At 41.3% G+C, this 20,634-nt stretch overlaps 1 protein-coding gene across 3 annotated transcripts in view; it reads left to right on the top strand.

Annotated features, from left to right (window-relative positions):
• The first annotated feature begins 1,230 nt into the window (after positions 1-1,230).
• Positions 1,231-20,634, top strand: part of LOC106575315 (ATP-binding cassette sub-family C member 4) — a 36,851-nt gene continuing 17,447 nt past the window's right edge. The window contains exons 1-10 of one of the 3 annotated variants that reach the window (XM_014151777.2): positions 1,231-1,560; positions 13,150-13,260; positions 13,781-13,901; positions 14,054-14,278; positions 14,366-14,455; positions 14,981-15,144; positions 15,687-15,812; positions 19,146-19,395; positions 19,509-19,616; positions 19,729-19,818. In XM_014151777.2, the coding sequence (XP_014007252.1) occupies positions 1,487-1,560; positions 13,150-13,260; positions 13,781-13,901; positions 14,054-14,278; positions 14,366-14,455; positions 14,981-15,144; positions 15,687-15,812; positions 19,146-19,395; positions 19,509-19,616; positions 19,729-19,818 (1,359 nt within the window). In that variant the 5' untranslated portion in view covers positions 1,231-1,486. Of the gene's footprint in view, positions 1,561-1,995; positions 2,186-13,149; positions 13,261-13,780; positions 13,968-14,053; positions 14,279-14,365; positions 14,456-14,980; positions 15,145-15,686; positions 15,813-19,145; positions 19,396-19,508; positions 19,617-19,728; positions 19,819-20,634 lie in introns of those variants that run through there. The other 2 variants (XM_014151778.2, XM_014151779.2) reach the window with 2 other exon arrangements.

Genomic DNA, 20,634 nt, shown 5'->3' with positions numbered 1-20,634 from the left:
TCATTGGCCAGTACAGATTTAAGTAAAACCAGCCCAAATCCCTATCTCCATCAATGGCTAATTTAGGAAAGAGACGATTTTAGCTAGCTAAGCACTGGAGAACAACGACACTACAAGATGCAACAATTCAAGTTTCTGTAAATTATGTTTTGCTTTTGATGTGATTGGTGTGAAGCCAAATCCAAACTGGCTTTATTTTGGTGCGCCAGGACAATTCACAGTTGAGCTCATGTAACCGATGTGAAATGGCTAGTTAGTTAGCGGTGGTGCGCGCTAATAGCGTTTCAATCGGTGACGTCACTCGCTCTGAGACTTGAAGTAGGGTTTCCCCTTGCGTTGCAAGGGCCGCGGCTTTTTGTGGCGCGATGGGTAACGATGCTTCGTGGGGTGTCAGTTGTTGATGTGTGCAAGGGTCCCTGGTTCGAGCCCGGGTTGAGGCGAAGAGAGGGATGGAACCTACACTGTTACACTCACACAGTTTAGCTCAACGCTGATTGCCTATTATTTTATTTGGTATCAAGGGAGGCCAAATGCTCGCTGGCTTTCCTTACATTCAATGCTATGGGCAGCAACAATGTCATACCCTTTTTTGCCAGACAGCATCAGATGGGCTACACATACTGAGACAGAGGGGATATATTTTGCCCACTCGGATGCTTTCTCCATTGTGATACATTCAGCCTCTTGCGAATTGAAGGAAAATTATGAAACACAGAGACAAAATAATTTATTTTTGTCTTTTTTGGGGGGAAGCCTGGTTTCCTTGGGATCCATGAATAGTGAAGGCTACTGAGGGGAGGACGGCTCATAATAATGGCTGGAACGGAACCAATGGAATGGCATCAAACACACGGAAACCATTTGTTTGATGTATTTGATACCATTCCACCTATTATGCTCCAGTCATTAACATGAGCCCGTTCTCTCCAATTAAGGTGCCACCAACCTGTGATGAATACCTGCCACTGGTTTAGCCAGGGAAACCAGTTCTTATTATACCTCGGTAGGAAAACCGGGGAAAACCAGCTTGGGCCAAGTGCGTGTGTATGCCATCCCACCCATTCCGCTTCAGTCATTAACATGAGACAGTTCTCCCCAATTCAGGTGCCACCAACCCTGTGTGACGAATACACACCTCTGGTTTAGCCAGGGAAACCCGTTCTTACTATACCTCAGTGGGAAAACCAGCTCGGGCCACAAGACTAATTCAGGAGACCTTTTGTTTTATGGCCTTATATCAGGAGCTGGTGGCGAAAAGTTTGATTAAACAATTCAGAGACTGAAACAAATAAATCAGATGACTTATTTATATGTAAGTATAGTAAATCAATATACAATCCCGAAATCAGCTGTAATTGTCAATAGTAAAACAAAGCTTAAAACAATGTTTGAGTGGACCCTGAACCCAGAAAATGGTGAATTCGACTGGACACAGTAGACTCCTCCTCGTATTTATTTACACATTTTGGCGTGGTGTCATTGCAAAATGGAACAACTGAAGAAAGATGTGAAATTTAATCCATCAACAACAGCTCATTTCTTTTCACGGGTGTTTTTCTGGTAAGTACTTGTTTACAGTTAACACTGTAGCTCGATCTTTTGAAAGTAGCCAGTTAGTAAGGTGGCTGGCTATTAAGGGTGCGTTCGTAAATTCGCTCTGGCTATCTACTCCGATTTCAGAGCACTCTTGTCTGAGTGTCCCAGAGTTCAGAATAACTGAGGAATTTACGAACGCTCAACACCCGTTGACTATGGCAGGTGTCAGAAAACGTAGGCCAACAAAGCGTGATTAAATTGTTGCCAGCAGCACAGTTACAAATGATATGGGTAACATAAAAACAGCCTAACCAGTTCTGCTTGGGCGAGTAAAATGGTCAGAGAGAGATCTCTTCTCATTTGGGTCTGGAAGTAGCTGTAATGAAGTGAACATTATGCCATAATCCAGTCCGTGTATTCGTACTGTGGGATTCCAGATCCATGTTTTACAGTAGCCAGACAGTAGGAGTTGATATGTCATGTGAACTATAATGCCAGCATACTTTGGAGTAAAGTTAAACAAAAGTATGCGAACGCCCGGACATCAGTTCTTATAAACATAAGACATCTAAACTGTGGATGTTACAATTGGCGACGAGTGAAACGCACAAGAGGCGAATGCAATTTACAAGACAAACTACGTGCCTATGTGAGTAAACGCAGATCGCAACAACAGCCTAGTTAACGTTGTACATTACAATACCATGATGTGCACACAGAACCCAGTTCAATCGGCTCGAGGTCGAAAAAATGGATCAACAGATTCAACAATTTTCTAGTGGCATTAGACATCGCGGATAACACACAGAATAGGGCATTACTGTTACACTATGCAGGGTCGGATGTGTACGATATATTTGACACACTGCAAGATACCGGAGCAGCTGATGCATATTTCTGTCCAAAAGTCAACACAGAATATGAAACCTACGTTCAGACAAACAAGACGAAAACGAAACCTTGGATGCTTACCACACAAGATTGAGGCAATTAGCATACACATGCGAGTTTGCAAACGTTGATAAAGAAATCAAGTCACAGATAATACTAAGATGCAGTTCCGCGCGCCTCCGCATGATGGCGCTAAAGGATGGTTCAATGGCTCTCCAACAGCTACTTGATACAGGTAGGGCACAAGAAACGTCAGATAAACAAGCTGGAGGCATTGAGAATGCTCAATCAAAATCACAAAAATAACTTTTAGTGCGCGCTGTCCAAAATAAAAAAACATAACCAAAGCCAGGGCTATGAAAGTGACAAACGTCAAACAGAACATGCAATAAATGTGGAGGAAAATTCCCACATGATGGAGGACAAACAAACTGCCCTGCAGGGGGGAAAAGATGTGGAAAGTTGAATCACTTTAAAAAATGTTGTAGATCAAACTAGAGTCCACTCCTCCTTTTGCTGAAAAACTAACCCAATGGCGTCCGAAACGTAACATCTTTATGTCACATGATGACAAGACACAAAAACAAAACACCTCACCAAGCTTGGATGATTATGTGTATGTTGTGTGTACACTACAGAATCCGTCGCAACCACACATCCAAGTTACCATTATGAACACAACTGTGGATGTTATTAGTGATTTGGGAGCAAGTGTTAGCCAGGTTTTTTTTCATCAACAATGTTAAGGCAAACATCTCTGCTTATGGCTCATCTGAACCATTTCCACTGAGAGGAAAATTCACAGCACCAGTCCGCTCCAAGACTAAGACGGTGGATACCACTTTCTATGTAATCAAAGGTGACTCTGGCTCACTACTTAGCTGTCAGACAGCAACAGACCTTGGACTTCTGAAAATAATCAACCCACTATCCACCCCAACTGAACCAGCTGATGGTTCATTCATAAGCCACTTTGGAGTAAAGTTAAACTAAAGTATACGAACGCCCCGACAGCAGTCCTTATAAACATAAGACATCTAAACAACTGTGGATGTTACAGTAGCTAGCTAGCAAGCTAGCCAACACGTTAGCCAGTTATCTTGGGTGCTTGACTGCCGATGTGAGGTCAGAACGTTCAGATGCACTCTACGCCTCGGTCAAAGTGTCCAGTCTGCGCTCTGAAGGCTCCGAAAGCTAAACACTCTGAATTTACGAGTGCACTCTGGCACTCCACATTGAATTTACGAACACAACCTATGCGTTCTATGGAAAATAATTAACAATGTGGAAGGTGTGTATGGAGCCAGATACCTGCCAAAAGGTTGAACGTACACTACCGTTCAAAAGTTTGGGGTCACATAGAAATGTTTTTAAAAGAAAAGCACTTTTTTTTGTCCATTAAAATAACATCAAATTGATCAGAAATACAGTGTAGACATTGTTAATGTTGTAAATGACCATTGTAGCTGGAAATGGCAGATTTAAAAAAATAAATAAAATGGAATATTTACATAGACGTACATTTTACATTTACATTTACGTCATTTAGCAGACGCTCTTATCCAGAGCGACTTACAAATTACAGAGGCCCATTATCAGCAACCATCACTCCTGTGTTCCAATGGCACGTTGTGTTAGCTAATTCAATTTTATCATTTTAAAAGGTTAATTGATCGTTGGAAAACCATTTTGCAATTATGTTAGCACATTAAACTGTTCTGATTTAAAGAAGCAATAAAACTGGCCTTCTTTAGACTAGTGGAGCATCAGCATTTGTGGGTTCGATTACAGGCTCAAAATGGCCAGAAACAAAGAACTTTCTTCTGAATCTCGTCAGTCTATTCTTGTTCTGAGAAATTAAGGCTATTCCATGCGAGAAATTACCAAGAAACTGAAGATCTCGTACCCGCAAACACCAGTCTCAACATCAACAGTGAAGAGATGACTCTGGGATGCTGGCCTTCTTGGCAGAGTTCCTCTGTCCAGTGTCTGTGTTCTTTTGCCCATCTTAATCTTTTTATTTTTATTGGCCAGTCTGAGATATGGCTTTTGCTTTGCAACTCTGCCTAGAAGGCCAGCATCCCGGAGTCGCCTTTTCATTGTTGACATTGAGACTGGTGTTTTGCGGGCACTATTTAATGAAGCTGACGTACAATAATCCCTTTCAGAGTTTTGGCAGTTTCATCTCAACAACAAAAATAACGTACACCAAATGGCATGTGAGGAGTGCTACCCGAACAAGCATAACTATGTATGTATGTGTGTATGTATGTAATTATTTTAACGAAGTCAGGGAAACCGGAAAGAGGTGTCTGGCTCGTTTTTCAAGTTAAATCTCCATTGTCTATTACTCCTCAGTTGAGTTGACTTCACATTTGATAGCTAATGTAATGGATTTGTTTGCCAGAGCAAGTCTAGACCGCACAAGCTGTATTATGCCTACAACAGTGCAGTTTCAGTCAGCCAGGTGTATCTCTACAGCATGGGCATGCCTCTGGGTGAAGTGGACTTCCCCATGCATACACCTTATCAAAATATGACTAATTCAGTATTGCACCATCCCGTTCTCTGGGCTTTGTCTGCAATCATAACCAGTAGTACACAAAACCAGTAGTGCTCTCCACTAGTATTGGCACCCCTGGTTTAAAAAAATAAAAAAAAATGTTTATGCTCTTAGTCTTTCATTCAAAATATTCACAAAAATCTAACTTTTAATTAAAGTAAAATAATTGAAATAAAAAATTATAAAACATTGTTTAATTCTCTTGTTTAATTAGGAGTTTTGGCAAGGAGAATGTCTCCATAGGCTCTCTCCCTCCATACTGAGAGTTTCCACCAGGAATTTGTGACCGTTGTAAAACCTGATGTGAGAGAGGGAGGGAGCCACGATATACACCCAAAAGGGCCACGTCGTGACACAACATTGTTTTTATGAGTGTTTAATCATGATTTCTGCTGACCGACATGATAGGCTACATCGATTACATGTGTAGAATTGCAGGAAATGTAATTTTAAAACGTAAGTTTTTCTCTCAACCGTCAAGATGGGGGCCACTAAAAACTGCCACTAAGGTGTGGCGGGGGCAACCAAATTGTGCTTAGGGCCCCCAAAAAGCTAGAGCCTGACCATGTCAAATTGGCTGGCTAGCTAATAAAATATAATGTCAATATGGCTAGTTAACAAGTTAACTTTCAGGGTTACAACTAGATGGCTATGTCCAAATATTGTTTGATTTGCATGGCTTCTATAGTGATGACCGAAGTCTGACTGACAACTTTACCACTACGAGGACTTGCCGATGTCAAGCTCATTCCAATAGCCTAATCTCTGACGCCAGCAAAGCCTTCAGAAAGTATTCACAACCCTTGACTTTTTCCACATTTTTGTCGTGTTACAGCCTGAATTAAAAATGTATTCAATATAGATTTTGTGTCACTGGCCTACACACAATACCCCATAATATCGTACTAGAATAATGGTTTTAGAAATGTTTACAAATGAATTAAAAATGAGGCTGAAATGTCTTTAGTAAATAAGTATTCAACCTCTTTGTTATGCCATGCCTAAATAAGTTAATGAGTAAAAATATGCTTAAGTCACAATACGTTGCATGGACTCTGTGTGCAGTATTGTTTAACATGATTTTTGAATGACTCCCTCATCTCTGTACCCCACACATACAATTATCTTAAGGTCCCTCAATCGAGTAGTGAATTTCAAGCACAGATTCAACCACAAAGTCCAGGAAGGTTTTCCAATGCCTCGCAAAGAAGTGCACCTATTGGTAGCTGGGTAAAAAAAAGCAGACATTGAATATCCATTTGAGCATGGTAAAGTTAGTAATTACACTTTGGATTGTGTATCTATACACCCAGTCACTACAAAGATACAGGCGTCCTTCCTAACTCTGTTGCCGGAGAGGAAGGAAACCCCTCAGGGATTTCACCATGAGGCAATGGTGATTTTAAAACCATTACAGAGTTTAATGGCTGTGGTATGAGAACTGAGGATGGATCAACAACATTGTAGTTACTCCACAATACTAACATAAGTGACAGAGTGAAAAGTAAGTCTATGCAGAATAAAATATTCCAAAACATGTATCCTGTTTGCAACAAGGCACTAAAGTAACACTCCCCAAAATGTCGCAAAGAAATTAACTTTATGTCCTGAATACAATTACGTTTTGGGCAAATCCAAGTATTCAACAATGCCATGGTGTAATTGTAAACAAAACACAAATAAATGACAGAATCAGCCTTATTAAATGTTTTATTATTCTTCAGGATGATGAAGATCCAGTGATATTTCCCCTAAAGGCTACATTGTTGTCATTTTCAAGAGAGTAACTAAGCTATTTACTGTATGTTCTGTAATCATTACAGAACATAATACTGTCCTGTAAAGTGATAAAAAAACCTCTTCTTTTGGTATTTGTTTCATTAATGCATTGTTGATATAGTCGCAAAATGTTTTGCAATCAAGTTTCAAAATGTATACATTTAAAAATACCGAATTACAGCCGGTGTGATGCATTTTGCATCCTATAAAGCAAAACGCATCATATATTTCTGTATTTGGAAAGTGATATCTTAAACTTGATTTGCTGACATGCAAAACATTTTGGGACTACCTATTAAGCTCACGTACCCATTTAAGCCCACCATGAAACAAAACTATTTTCTGCTGTTGAATGTTTCAACCAATTGATATGGTTGTTATATCCATATGTTTTTATTCCAAGCCAATCAGATGTTTTATTATTAAGTTATTGACCGTTCTGTGTAAGTTCCCTAGTGGCCAATTTCAAAGCCGCTAAAAAACTTGAGGTGACCCTCAGATAAACATATTTTTTGTTCCCTCTCGGATAAGTGATCATACCGTCTGTAAAATTAAGAGTTAATGTGTATAGCATTTTTCATGGACTTTAATTACTATTTCTTAGCAGTTGATGAAATGGGTTTTTCATGCTAGCAGTCGTGCCTGCATGTCACAGTCACACAGTAGCAACATAACTTGCTGATCTACAACAAAATAATATGCATTTTGTCTAATTTTACTGTTTAAATTAACCTTGCATCGTTATACAGTACCTTGGGAAAGAATTCAGATCCCTTGACTTTTTCCACATTTTGCTACGTTACAGCCTTATTCTGAAATGGATCAAATAAAACATTCCACAGCAATCTACACACAATACCCCATAATGACAAAGTGAAAACAAGTTTGAGTAATTTTGACTAACTTCTTGAAAATAAACATACCTTATTTACATACAGTTGAAGTCGGAAGTTTACATACACCTTAGCCACATACATTTAAACTCAGCTTTTCACAATTCCTGACATTTAATCCAAGTACAAATTCCCTGTTTTAGGTCACTTATAGGGTTACCACTTTATTTTAAGAATGTGAAATGTCAGAATAATAGTTGAGAGTGATTTATTTCAGCTTCTATTTCTTTCATCACATTCCCAGTGGGTCAGAAGTTTACATACTCAATTAGTATTTGGTAGCATTGCCTTTAAAATGTTTAACTTGGGTCAAACGTTTCGGGTAGCCTTCCACAAGCTTCTTCCAATAAGGGGTGAATTGTGGCCCATTCCTCCTGACAGTGCTGGTGTAACTGAGTCAGGTTTGTAGGCCTCCTTGCTCGCACACACTTTTTCAGTTCTGCCCACACGTTTTCTATAGGATTGAGGTCAGGGCTTTGTGATGGCCACTCCAGTACCTTGACTTTGTTGTCTTTAAGCCATTTTGCTACAACTTTGAAAGTATGCTTGGGGTCATTGTCCATTTGGAAGACCCATTTGCGACCAAGCTTTAACTTCCTGACTGATGTCTTGAGATGCTGCTAAAAAATATAGCCACATCATTTTCCATCTCCATAATGCCATCTATTTTGTGAAGTGCACCAGTCCCTCCTGCAGCAAAGCACCCCCACAACATGATGCTGCCACCCCCAGTGCTTCACGGTTGGGATGGTGTTCTTAGGCTTGCAAGCCTCCCCCTTGTTCCTCCAAACATAACGATGGTCATTATGGCCAAACAGTTCCATTTTACTTTCATCAGACCAGAGGACATTTTTCCAAAATGGATGATCTTTGTCCCCATGTTCAGTTGCAAACCGTAGTCTGGCTTTTTTATGGCAGTTTTGGAGCAGTGGCTTCTTCTTTGCTGAGTGGCCTTTCAGGTTATGTCGATATAGGACTCATTTTACTGTGGATATAGATACTTTTGTACCCGTTTCCTCCAGCATCTTCACAAGGACCTTTGCTTTTGTTCTGGGATTGATTTGCACTTTTCGCACCAAAGTACGTTCATCTCTAGGAGACAGAATGCGTCTCCTTCCTGAGTGGTATGAGAGCTGTGTGGTCCCATGGTGTTTATACTTGCGTACTATTGTTTGTACAGATGAACGTGGTACCTTCAGGCGTTTGGAAATTGCTCCCAAGGATGAACCAGACTTGTGGAGGTCTACAATTTGTTTTCTGAGGTCTTGGCTGATTTTCTTTTGATTTTCCCATGATGTCAAGCAAAGAGGCACTGATTTTGAAGGTAGGCCTTGAAATACATCCACAGGTACACCTCCAATTGACTCAAAGGATGTCAATTAGCCTATCAGAAGCTTTTAAAGCCATGACATAATTTTCTGGAATTTTCCAAGCTGTTTAAAGGCACAGTCAACTTAGTGTATGTAATCTTCTGACCCACTGGAATTGTGATACAGTGAATTATAAGTGAAATAATCTGTCTGTAAATAATTGTTGAAAAAATTACTTCTGTCATGCACAAAGTAGATGTCCTAACCGACTTGCCAAACCTATAGTTTGTTAACAAGAAATTTGTGGAGTGGTTGAAAAACGAGTTTGAATGTATGTAAACTTCCGACTTCAACTGTAAGTGTTCAGACCCTTTGCAATGAAACTCGAAATTATCCTCCGGTGCATTCTGTTTTCATTGATCATCCTTGAGGATGTTTCTACAACTTGATTGGAGTCCACCTGTGGTAAATTCAATTGATTGGACATGATTTGGAAAGGAACAGACCTGTCTATATAATATCCCACAGTTGACAGTGCATGTCACAGCAAAAACGAAGCCATGAGGTCGAAGCAATTGTCCATAGAGCCCCGAGACAGGATTGTGTCGAGGCACAGATCTGGGGAAGGGTACCAAACATTTCTGCAGCATTGAAGGTCCCCAAGAACACAGTGGCCTTCATCATTCTTAAATGGAAGAAGTTTACAACCACCAAGACTCTTCCTAGAGCTGGCCGCCTGGCCAAAATGAGAAATCGGGGGAGAAGGGCCTTGGTCAGGGAGGTGACCAAGAACTCGATGGTCCCGCACCTAAAACGCTCAGACCATGAGAGATTCTCTGGTCTGATGAAACCAAGATTGAACTCTTTGGCCTGAATGCCAAGCGTCACTTCTGGAGGAAACCTGGCACCATACCTACGGTGAAGCATTGTGGTGGCAGCATATGCTGTGGGGTGTTTTTCAGCGGCAGGGATTGGGAGACCAGTCAGGATCCTTGATGAAAATCTGCTCAGGACCTCAGACTGGGGCTAACGTTCACCTTCCAACAGGAAAATGACCCTAAGCACACAGCCAAGACAACGCAGAAGTGGCTTTGGGACAAGTCTCTGAATGACCTTGAGTGGCCTAGCCAGAGCCCGGACTTGAACCCGATTTGAATATCTCTGGAGAGATCTGAAAATAGCTGTGCAGCAACACTCCCCATCCAACCGGACAGAGCTTGAGAGGATCTGCAGAGAAGAATGGGAGAAACTCCTCAAATACAGGTGTTCCAAGCTTCATAGTGTCATACCCAAGAAGACTCAAGGCTGTAATTGCTGCCAAAAGTACTGCGTACAGGGTCTGAATACTTATGTAAATGTCATCACTTTTTTTATTTATTATTATATACATAAAAAAATCTAACAAAATGTCGAAAAAGTCAAGTGGTCTGAATACTTTCCAAAGGGGATACATTTTTATAAGTTGGGCTTGAAGGGTAGCATAGCACAAAATTACTCTCACTATGCAGAATGTAAATGGCTATAAATAAATATGGTTCAACTGGCTTTAGACAAGTTCAACTAACAAGAATAGCAGTACAGCAAATGTGAATCAGCTTTCAGATAATTCATTGAAAGTGGTGTGTGTTAGTCTTTGTGCATGGCTTCTTATCCACAGGGTTTTGTTCTAACCAAACAAAATCACACCTGATTCAACTAATCAGGTCTTGATTGAAATCTTTGATTAGTTGAATCAGGTGTGTACTGGTTGGCAAGAACAAAAGCCTAAGTGTACCTTGATATCTGTGGATACAATTGGACACCCCCCTGTTGAGTGCTACTTTCATCATGATGAATAGTAATGATCAGTTTATTCTAATAACTTTAGGGGAAATTTAATATAATCACATTTTACTTAAATGTCTGTTTTGTAAGTTTTGGTGGGCTTATTTGGAACTCGCATGGGCTGAAAAGGTACATTCATTACCCATTAAGCCCAGTGTGAACTTTTCACATTTTACCAAATATTTGTATCTCTTGTTACAACATTTTTTTAAGTAGTCATAAAACTTGATCAGAGATTCATCTTACATTTTATCTCCACTTAATTATTTATTTAACACCCCCCCAAAAAAAAACAAATCAGGGCAGTATGTATTTTGGTGGGCTTATAAGGTACACTTACCATATCTACAATAGATTAATAAAACAAATACTAAAATCTAGTTTTTGGGTGGAATTTTCCTTTAAGTGTCAGTGGTCTTTTTTAAAGAGAATCTGGATATTCTCTGCTGTTACATGCTCATTTCAGGTATCAAAACCCAAACTATGGTTGTACTTGTATTACTCTTGTTTATATTTTTGTTGTCTTTTGAGTCTTGTAAACAATCAATGTAAAGCATCTATTACATTTGAGAGCAGTTACATTTCTCCAGCCCCATCCTTCAGTTGAAGTGGTGGGGCTGGCCACAGACAATGCTGCCTGATTATCCATTCAATGCTGCCTGATTATCCATTCAGCGTTTTCCAGGATTAAATAACACCACAAAACCAGTAGAGAAAAGCAAGCAAACTCATCACAGGTCAGTCAAAAAGTTAACTATCTATCCCATGTGTCATAAAGCACCACTAGATTTCAGAGAGAATATTGCACAGTGTTGATGCACAGTATGATGAACTGGTTGTTTTGAGCAAGATGAAGATATGTGATTTGATACATCCAGATCTGAATGTGCAATTCCACACTACTCATTGGTTCAGTCTAGGAGGCAACCAGTTGCAATGTTCTTTCAAGCTGAAAAACAAGGTAACAGTAGCTAGGTTTCCATTCAATTAGCGACAGATTTCCATGCAAATATAAAAAAAATCTGCATAAAACAAGTTGCACGTTTTAGACCAGAGATGTTTCCATCAAACTAACTTTTTGTGGATAAAAGGCTGTGCATGATTACGCATTGCACATAAAAATTACTTTTGCATTTTAAATTCCCAAGTACTGAATGGGAATTCAGTACATGGGTGCACGTTTTGGTTTTTGCCCTACCACTATACAGCAGATTAAAAATAATGAAAGCTTGATGATGAGTTGGTTATTTGAATAAGCTGTGTAGTGGCAGGGCAAAAACTAAACGTGTACCCAGGGAGGGCCCCAGGACCGAGTTTGGGAAACCCTGCTTTAACCAACAGCTCGCAGATGCAGTGTGGGTAGGCTACCTACATTTATGAGATTATTATGGATAACAGCGATTTTGTATTTGTCAAACGGCAACCAAGCATCGATCATGTCGCCAGAATAAGACCCTCGATATTTATTGGAAAGGAGCATCAAACTCCTCATCTTGCAAATTCAGCACCCTGTGAAGTTCATCATAATTGATTTCATCTGTATCTTAAACTGCATGCTTTCCCAAATCGTAGTGGGAGGACCACACAACATATCTCGTGACTCCAAATGTACTACGATATTATGGTTATTATATCAATATTTGCGCATAGAGGGTTTCCACTGCCATTTCTCGTATAATGAATTTTACTGACACAAAAAGATCTCCACCATGTCGAACAAACAAATTCTATGTCGACATTTATAAAATTGTACCGGTGTGGTTTGTGGTACTGAGAAAGGGAAAAAGTACACACAGTGTTCCTTGTATTTAGATGTAAAAACATTGTTGTTGCATATTGATCACGAAACAGTTGCCACCTGTATCATACTAATTCCTTTATCGGTGACGCTGCTGAGGGAGAGTGCCTGAGGTCACGTAAAGTTGGCTGACACAACTAAAACAAATGAGCTATTAGTTAACACTTGAACCCTGAATCAGTAATTCGTAATTAAGTAGCTTTATCTTTTAAGGTACATTTTAATTTGTTACTCTTCAACCAAGTTGTCGAAGGGCAGTGCAAACAAACAAGGCCAGTAGAGTTCTTCCAAAAACCAGGCCCTCCTACTAAATGTGTATCCTAACAGCAACCCTCCATAAAGCAGAACATTTAGTACAGTACATTTTGACATTGAGGTTCATGGATTAAATGTTGCTCATATACATCCACTTCCTATTTTGTGTTTTCTCTTTCCTCAATGTGCATTGGTTAATTATTGCATTAGTTAATTGGTTATTGCACTGGCTAATTATTGCATTGGTTAATTAATACATTGGTTAATTAACCTGCTCTCTCTCTCCTTTTTCTTTATAAGTTGGGTAACCCCTTTATTCAGTATTGGAAATAAGCGGAGGCTAGAGGAAGATGACATGTACCAAGTGCTTCCTGATGATGCTTCTCAGGTCCTGGGAGAGGAACTACAGAGGTATGACATACTGTGGCCCAGCTCTATTTTGCTCCCTAGGGCCCATCCCTATCCCTAGGGCCTAGCCCTATCCCCTAGGGCCTATCCCTAGGACATTGCCCTATCCCCTAGCCTAGCCCTATCCCTAGGACATTGCCCTATCCCCTAGCCTAACCCTTTCCCTAGGACATTGCCCTGTCCCCTAGCCTAGCCCTATCCCCTAGGGCCTATCCCTAGGACATTGCCCTATCCCCTAGCCTAGCCCTATCCCTAGGACATTGCCCTGTCCCCTAGCCTAGCCCTATCCCCTAGGGCCTATCCCTATCCCTAGGACATTGCCCTATCCCCTAGCCTAGCCCTATCCCTAGGACATTGCCCTATCCCCTAGCCTAGCCCTATCCCCTAGCCTAACCCTTTCCCTAGCCTAGCCCTATCCCCTAGTGAGTGGAGTTTCATGCTAAACACTGAACTTAGCACCATTGTGTATTTAGGCTCTGTTCTGTTTTCCGATCAAAGTCTAACAATGTGCTAATCTCTCCAGGCATTGGGATAAGGAGGTTCGAATGGCTGCCAAGGAGCTGCGGATGCCCAAACTCACCAAAGCCATTGTGAAGTGCTATGGGAAACCCTACGCCGTGTTGGGGATCTTTAGTTTCACCGTAGTATGTAGAAATATACGTTTTCCGGTTCTTGAACATAACATTTGACCTATGTACATAGGGTACATGGTAAGTGGGTTTTCTTTTACAGTGTAAATAAGTGGATTTGAGTTCAGGTTGAAATCTCTCTACCTCTTCTCTTGTTCCTCCAATAGGAGGTGATTAAGGTGATCCAGCCAGTGTTCTTGGGAAAGCTGATCCAGTACTTTGAGAAGTACGATCCTGATGATATGGACGCGCTCTATGAGGCCTTTGGCTACGCTGCTGGTATCTCTCTGTCCACTGTCGCGCTGACCGTCCTCCAAATTCATTATTACTACCACGTCCTGAGGACCGGCATGAAGATACGAGTGGCTGTGTGTCACATGATCTACAAGAAGGTCATTATACGCTACATACCTGCATACAGAATTATACAAACTAAAATCTTCAAGAACAATTTACTAGTAAATGTATTTCCCCCATAGGCCCTGTGTCTCAGCAGTGCAGCGATGGGAAAAACAACCACAGGCCAAATAGTGAACCTGCTATCCAACGATGTCAACAAGTTTGATGAGGTAAAAGCAGGAAGTGCATGAAGACATGCGGATACTTTGGATGAAATGGTTGAGCATATCCTTCCTCAGTTAATTCCGTAGGTTTCTGAAGAACATGGCTGTAGCTTATATGACAGAGGCCCCATATATAACAATTGACCCTTCGTCAAATGTACAGGAATGGAATGCACCAATATCTGCAATGCCTTTGAGCCGTATGTCATCCTGTCCTTGCAACTAAAGTATATAAGTTAAATCCACACGGAGAGAACAAAAGTCATGGGTGAATGGAAAATGCAGATGGTTGCTTAGCACAAATGTTTACAATTATCCGATGCTAAACTCAAACCAGACTGAAAGAATATAAATGTATATATCATGGGGAGCCCATGCAGCTTCTTCAGTGGTATGAAGACAAGCCTGGCCTGTTGGCCGCTGTAGTAGGTCATGAATCCAGCTCGAAGGATCATCTTTGTTATGCCAAATGCAACTACGAAGAAACATTATGTAACAGCTAAATAAACCAGGGATCACTGGTCTTTGCAGGTGACCACCAATCTGCACTACCTCTGGATAGCACCTCTGCAGGCTGTGGTGGTTATCATACTCCTGTGGTATGAGATTGGCCCGTCGTGCCTGGCAGGCGTGGCTGTCCTTGTGTTGCTCCTGCCACTACAGACCATGTTTGGAAAGCTCTTCGGCTCCCTCAGGTGAATTACATAAGTTACACGACATGGCTTGAACTTAGTGGGGTCTTCTTGAGAAAAGTTGACCTCGTCCTTATCTATAGGGGGTAATGTTTTTCAGTGAGTGGCTCTTATGCTTCATTGACTATGTCAGAGCTACCTGTTCAACGGTAACCCGTGGGTCAACCTATATGTTATAATGATGTCCTTGTCTTAAACCCCTTCTCTGTTTTTACTGTAATGATTTACCTCTTGGAACATTCTAAGCACATGTGAAGAAAAGTTAGCTTCATATGTTGGCTGGCATAATGACTGGCAATTGAACCGTGAACTCTTGCTTGGACAGTTGTTCACACAATCAACAACACAAGTGCTGGAAGTAATAGCTTTGATTAGGCGTTATGAAACCCTAAAGCAATGCAGACTTCTCTGATTCTACGAAAGAGTTATCTTAGTTAAATGCAATTGAAACATTGCCATCGATTCGTTAAACTCAGGAAACGTCAGTAGTTTCTGTTTACGAGGAGATATGACTGAACTGACTGAGTGACCTCCTTTTCTTGCAGGAGTAAAACATCTGCCTTGACTGACAATAGGATATGCACCATGAATGAAGTGGTGTCTGGAATCAGGATCATCAAAATGTATGCCTGGGAGAAGCCCTTCTCAGCACTGGTCAATGATGTCAGAAGGTAAGAACTAAACTCAGGAAAAAAAGAAACGTCCTCTCACTGTCATCTGCGTTATTTTCAGCAAACATAACATGTGTAAATATTTGTATGAACATAAGATTTGACAACTGAGACATAAACTGAACAAGTTCCACAGACATGTGACTAACAGAAATGGAATAATGTGTCCCTGAACAAAGGGGGGGTCAAAATCAAAAGTAGCAGTCAGTATCTGGTGTGGCCACCAGCTGCATTAAGTACTGCAGTGCATCTCCTCCTCATGGACTGCACCAGATTTGCCAGTTCTTGCTGTGAGATGTTACCCCACTTTTCCACCAAGGCACCTGCAAGTTCCCGGACATTTCTGGGGGGCAATGGCCCTAGCCCTCACCCTCCGATCCAACAGGTCAAAGACGTGCTCAATGGGATTGAGATCCGGGCTCTTCGCTGGCCATGGCAGAACACTGACATTCCTGTCTTGCAGGAGATCAGCCATACTGCTCGTTCTGTGCGTGGTGTTATTGTCATGCTGGAGGGTCATGTCAGGATGAGCCTGTATCTGTATGTTTATTGTTGGAGAAAATGTTCATATTTTCTAAATTTCACTCTTGATCAAAACATCTGCCCCCATCGCTGTGAACGTCTCACAGAGCTCAAGCTTGGCTTCCTGAACTCGTTATGAACTCTCCTTTCATCTCATATTAATCCTGTCCATCTATGACAAATGTTTTTAAATTTATATTTTATCAATTTTTTCCGTGACGAAACCACTCTCTCCTGCTGCCTTGCGATGTAACGATTGCAGGCATGTGCTTTGTCCGTGGCTGTGACGTATGTTCCGCGCAGGGGTTGATGGACAGTCTGAAGAGAAAATGAAATGGTTGGAGGGACATCCCAGCTTCAAGTGGTTTCAGATTTCACATCCTACATCACACAGGCTAATAGCCTAATCTTCATGACTGATGTTCCAATTTAGACGTCAAACAGTATCAGGGTTCTGGTCCAATGCTTCTAAAAATGTTATACTACTATATCCGAGGGAACCAGGGCTATCGCTCAATACAAGCCCTTTCGATCTACGGTATCCACAGATTGATTTATAAGCGAAAATGTTGGTCGGAACCGGTACAATAACCACGCAGGGACCTTACATCCTAAGAGGTATTAAGTGGGTTAAATCCTTCCTAGAAGTCACAGTTGGTGCACAGAGGGAGATGTCAAAATGCAGAATTTTGGCACGTCTTTCTTCTTATAATTTTTTTATTTTTTTATTAATTGAGCTTTCCATGTGGTCTATACCGGCCAGCAAACAGTACTGGAGCATTGGCTCTCAGACCAATAGGCTCCGAGACAGCTTCTACCCCCAAGCCATAAGAGTGCTAAATAGCCAGATTTGACTCAAAGCTGTGAATACTTATAGAAATATTTGTATTTTATTTTCAATACATTTGTAAAAAAATCTTAAAATATCTTTTGACTTTGTCATTATGGGTTATTTGGTGTAGATGGGTGAGATATAAAATCAATATAATCCATTTTGTATTCAGGCACAACAAAACAAATGTGGAATAAGTCAATGTATATGAATATAGTGTGCGATTTATAGTGTTTGGCTGAGTGCCAGGCACCCCTAGCATGGGCTCACAGAGGAAGCAAAGCCACATGCACTTCACCAGCTGCCAACAAACAGCTATCAGTTACATTACAGGTCTAGTCCCCTGATCCCTCTCTGAGACCTGGCTGTAGTCTTTCTGCTTCTCTTTGTTCTTTAACACGAGGATAAGTTGCATTTATTTGTCTCAGAATGTTACATTCTATGGTAGCTTTTAGTGGAATGTCTGAGGTATTTGTGGAATTCCCATTCCCAAAACACTATCTCCCATGTTCCTGGCTGCAGCAAAGTGCATAAAAGCTGTAATAGTAATTCTGCCGTTCTTCTTCCATGTTTCCGCAATGAGTGAAAAACCTCTTAAAATCCTTCAGTCTATTGACGCATCCGTGCGTCAATCTAATGGACATCGTTAAAAAAAATCACCAGCAAAATCTGTCAGTTTAAGCTAGATGCTTTTTTTGCACGGGGAAACGGACAAACACGATTTGAGAAAATGAATTGCAATTTTGAAAGGAACTGTTTGACTTTGGCTAGCTAGGTCTTTTCCGCAACTGTGGTGGAAAGTAGCAGAGCTACAGCGCTGTTTGTCAGACCGTTAGACATCCCGAAAATTGGCCTGCACGGAAAATGTCTGCACCGTCCAAACGTTTTGGCCTACTACCTAATATGACCACTATGGTCTACAACCCCCACAAGCCCCACTGGACTCTTCAGAAGTCAGTAACGCTAATGAGACAATTTCTGTCTGTAGCGTCCGAACCGTTTGGGCTACAAACCAATATGACCCCACTGTGGAAATGGGAGACTCATGAACACGATGGTGTACTCTGTTTTTGCTCTACGACCCCAACAAGTGTCACGGAACTCATCGGAAGGTTGACCATACAAAGGAATGGAAGGATGGAGGTATTTTTGTGACATCAAAAATAAGGGGTTAAATAGGTGTCCAAAAAAAATATATATTTCGTGAGCTTTCTTATATCTACTAGAACCTTATTCCTTTATGATAAATGTTTGACTTTTTTGTCATTTATTAATGTGTTATTCACTGCGAATCTATGGGTTACAGTAGTAAAGGCCCAATTCAATATTTTATCAAATAACAAAAATATTATAATATATTTTTTAATACACACACCTAAAGGGGTCCTAAAATTCCAAATCAAATAGCTAAATGATCCATGGTATGACCCCGCCCAACGGCTTAGACTTTTATAGGTTAATGGTGTTAGGTTCTAATTCTCAGAGTATAAACTCAACGGACACTATGAACGCTCAAACCAAGTTTATTCTTCCCAGGGGGTCAATACAGCTGCATTCAGACAAACATTGTTCACACAAGCACTGATATTTAACCCTTCCTCCTAGGCTGAGTCTCCTCCTACACATCTGAACAGCCAATGCATCTCTGTTGCTCGACAGAACCTTAGTGATATCTGTTCTTCCTCACTTCATCTGACCTGACCTCTACCCCAAAGTACTCACTCCTCTTATCAATGCCTGCCACGTCATCGCATTCCCTGCACTCAACACATTCAAAGATTATACCTTCCTCCTACAGATAACCATTAACTTCTGGTGTAGACCCTCTAAACCTAAGCACTCAATATTTCAATAGGATACCTGATAATTAACCCTATCCCAAGTTTAGGAGTTAGTACCCAGAATCCATCAATGGAAAGGTCTAACAGAATGTTTCTTATTGCATTATTATAATTGAAAGAATGTCATTCTTCCCTCAGGGAAGAGATCTCCAAGATCATGTCAAGCTCCTACCTGCGAGGTCTCAATATGGCCTCCTTCTTTGCGGCCAGTAAGATCATAGTCTTCATCACCTTCGCTGTCTACGTCCTCCTGGGGAACACCATCTCAGCCAGCCGGGTGTTTGTGGCAGTGTCTCTATATGGTGCCATCAAGATCACAGTGACCCTCTTCTTCCCACAGGCCATAGAGAAGGTGTTCGAGACCATCATCAGTATCCGCAGGATCAAGGTACTCTCTAGATCATCTGGCACAAAATGGCTGCTGTGCCTCACCTAGGTGCAATGAGTTATTGTGGTTTAGTAAGGTTTGTTTGGCTGCATCATCTCTCTGTTGACCCACAGAATTTCCTTCTGTTGGATGAGATTGAGAGACCCAACATGAGATTCACCCTGGAGGAAAAGAAAGACGCCTCTGTTGAGATCAAGGACTTAATTTGCTACTGGGACAAGGTGAATATTCTGGTTGAATGTCCAAATGTTGATATACAAAACAAGAAGACGCCTGTCCGGTGTGCTAGTTTCATGTATTGCTATGAAATGTAATTTCTCTCTCTCTCCACAGTGTCTGGACACCCCATCTCTCCAGAACCTGTCACTCACAGTGAAGTCGGAGCAGCTTGTTGCTGTCATTGGACCTGTGGGGTCTGGAAAGGTCAGAGGTCATGCACAGTACATAGTACACTATATATACAAAAGTATGTGAACACCCCTTCAAATTAGTTGATTCTGCTATTTTAGCCACACCCGTTGCTGACAGGTATATAAGATCCAGCACACAGCCATGTAATCTCCATAGACAAACATTGGCAGTAGAATGGTCTTACTGAAGAGCTCTGTGACTTTCAACGTGGCACCGTCATAGGATGTCAGTTCGTCAAATTTCTGCCCTGCTAGAGCTGTCCCGGGCAACTAAGTGCTGTTATTGTGAAATGGAAACGTCTAGGAGCAACAATGACTCAGCTGCGAAGTGGTTGGCCACACAAGCTCACAGAATGGGATAGGCGAGTGCTGAAGCGAGACGTGTCAAAAAAATTTGTAAAAAAAATTCTGTCCTTCGGTTGCAACACTCACTACCGAGTTCCAAACTGCCTCTGGAAGCAACGTCAACACAAGAATTGTTCATCGGGAGCTTCATGAAATGGATTTCCATGGCTGAGCAGCTGCACGCAAGCCTAAAATCACCATGCGCAATGCCAAGTGTTGGCTGGAGTGGTGTAGTAAAGCTCGCCGCCATTGGACTCTGGAGCAGTGGAAACACACTTCACCATCTGGAAGTCCGACAGACGAATCTGGGTTTGACGGATGCCAGGAGAACGCTACCTGCCCCAATGCATAATGTCAATGCATGACACTGCCCACGTGCACAAAGCGAGGTCCATACAGAAATTGTTTGTCAAGATCGGTGTGGAAGAACTTGTCAAGCTTGTACAGAGCCCTGACCTCAACCCCATCGAACACCTTTGGGAGG

The sequence above is a fragment of the Salmo salar genome, chromosome ssa17 (assembly GCF_905237065.1).
Source record: "Salmo salar chromosome ssa17, Ssal_v3.1, whole genome shotgun sequence".
Classification (NCBI taxonomy): Eukaryota; Metazoa; Chordata; class Actinopteri; order Salmoniformes; family Salmonidae; genus Salmo; species Salmo salar.
Note: the sequence above shows the minus strand (reverse complement) of the source record. Positions and strands in the feature narration are given on the sequence as shown.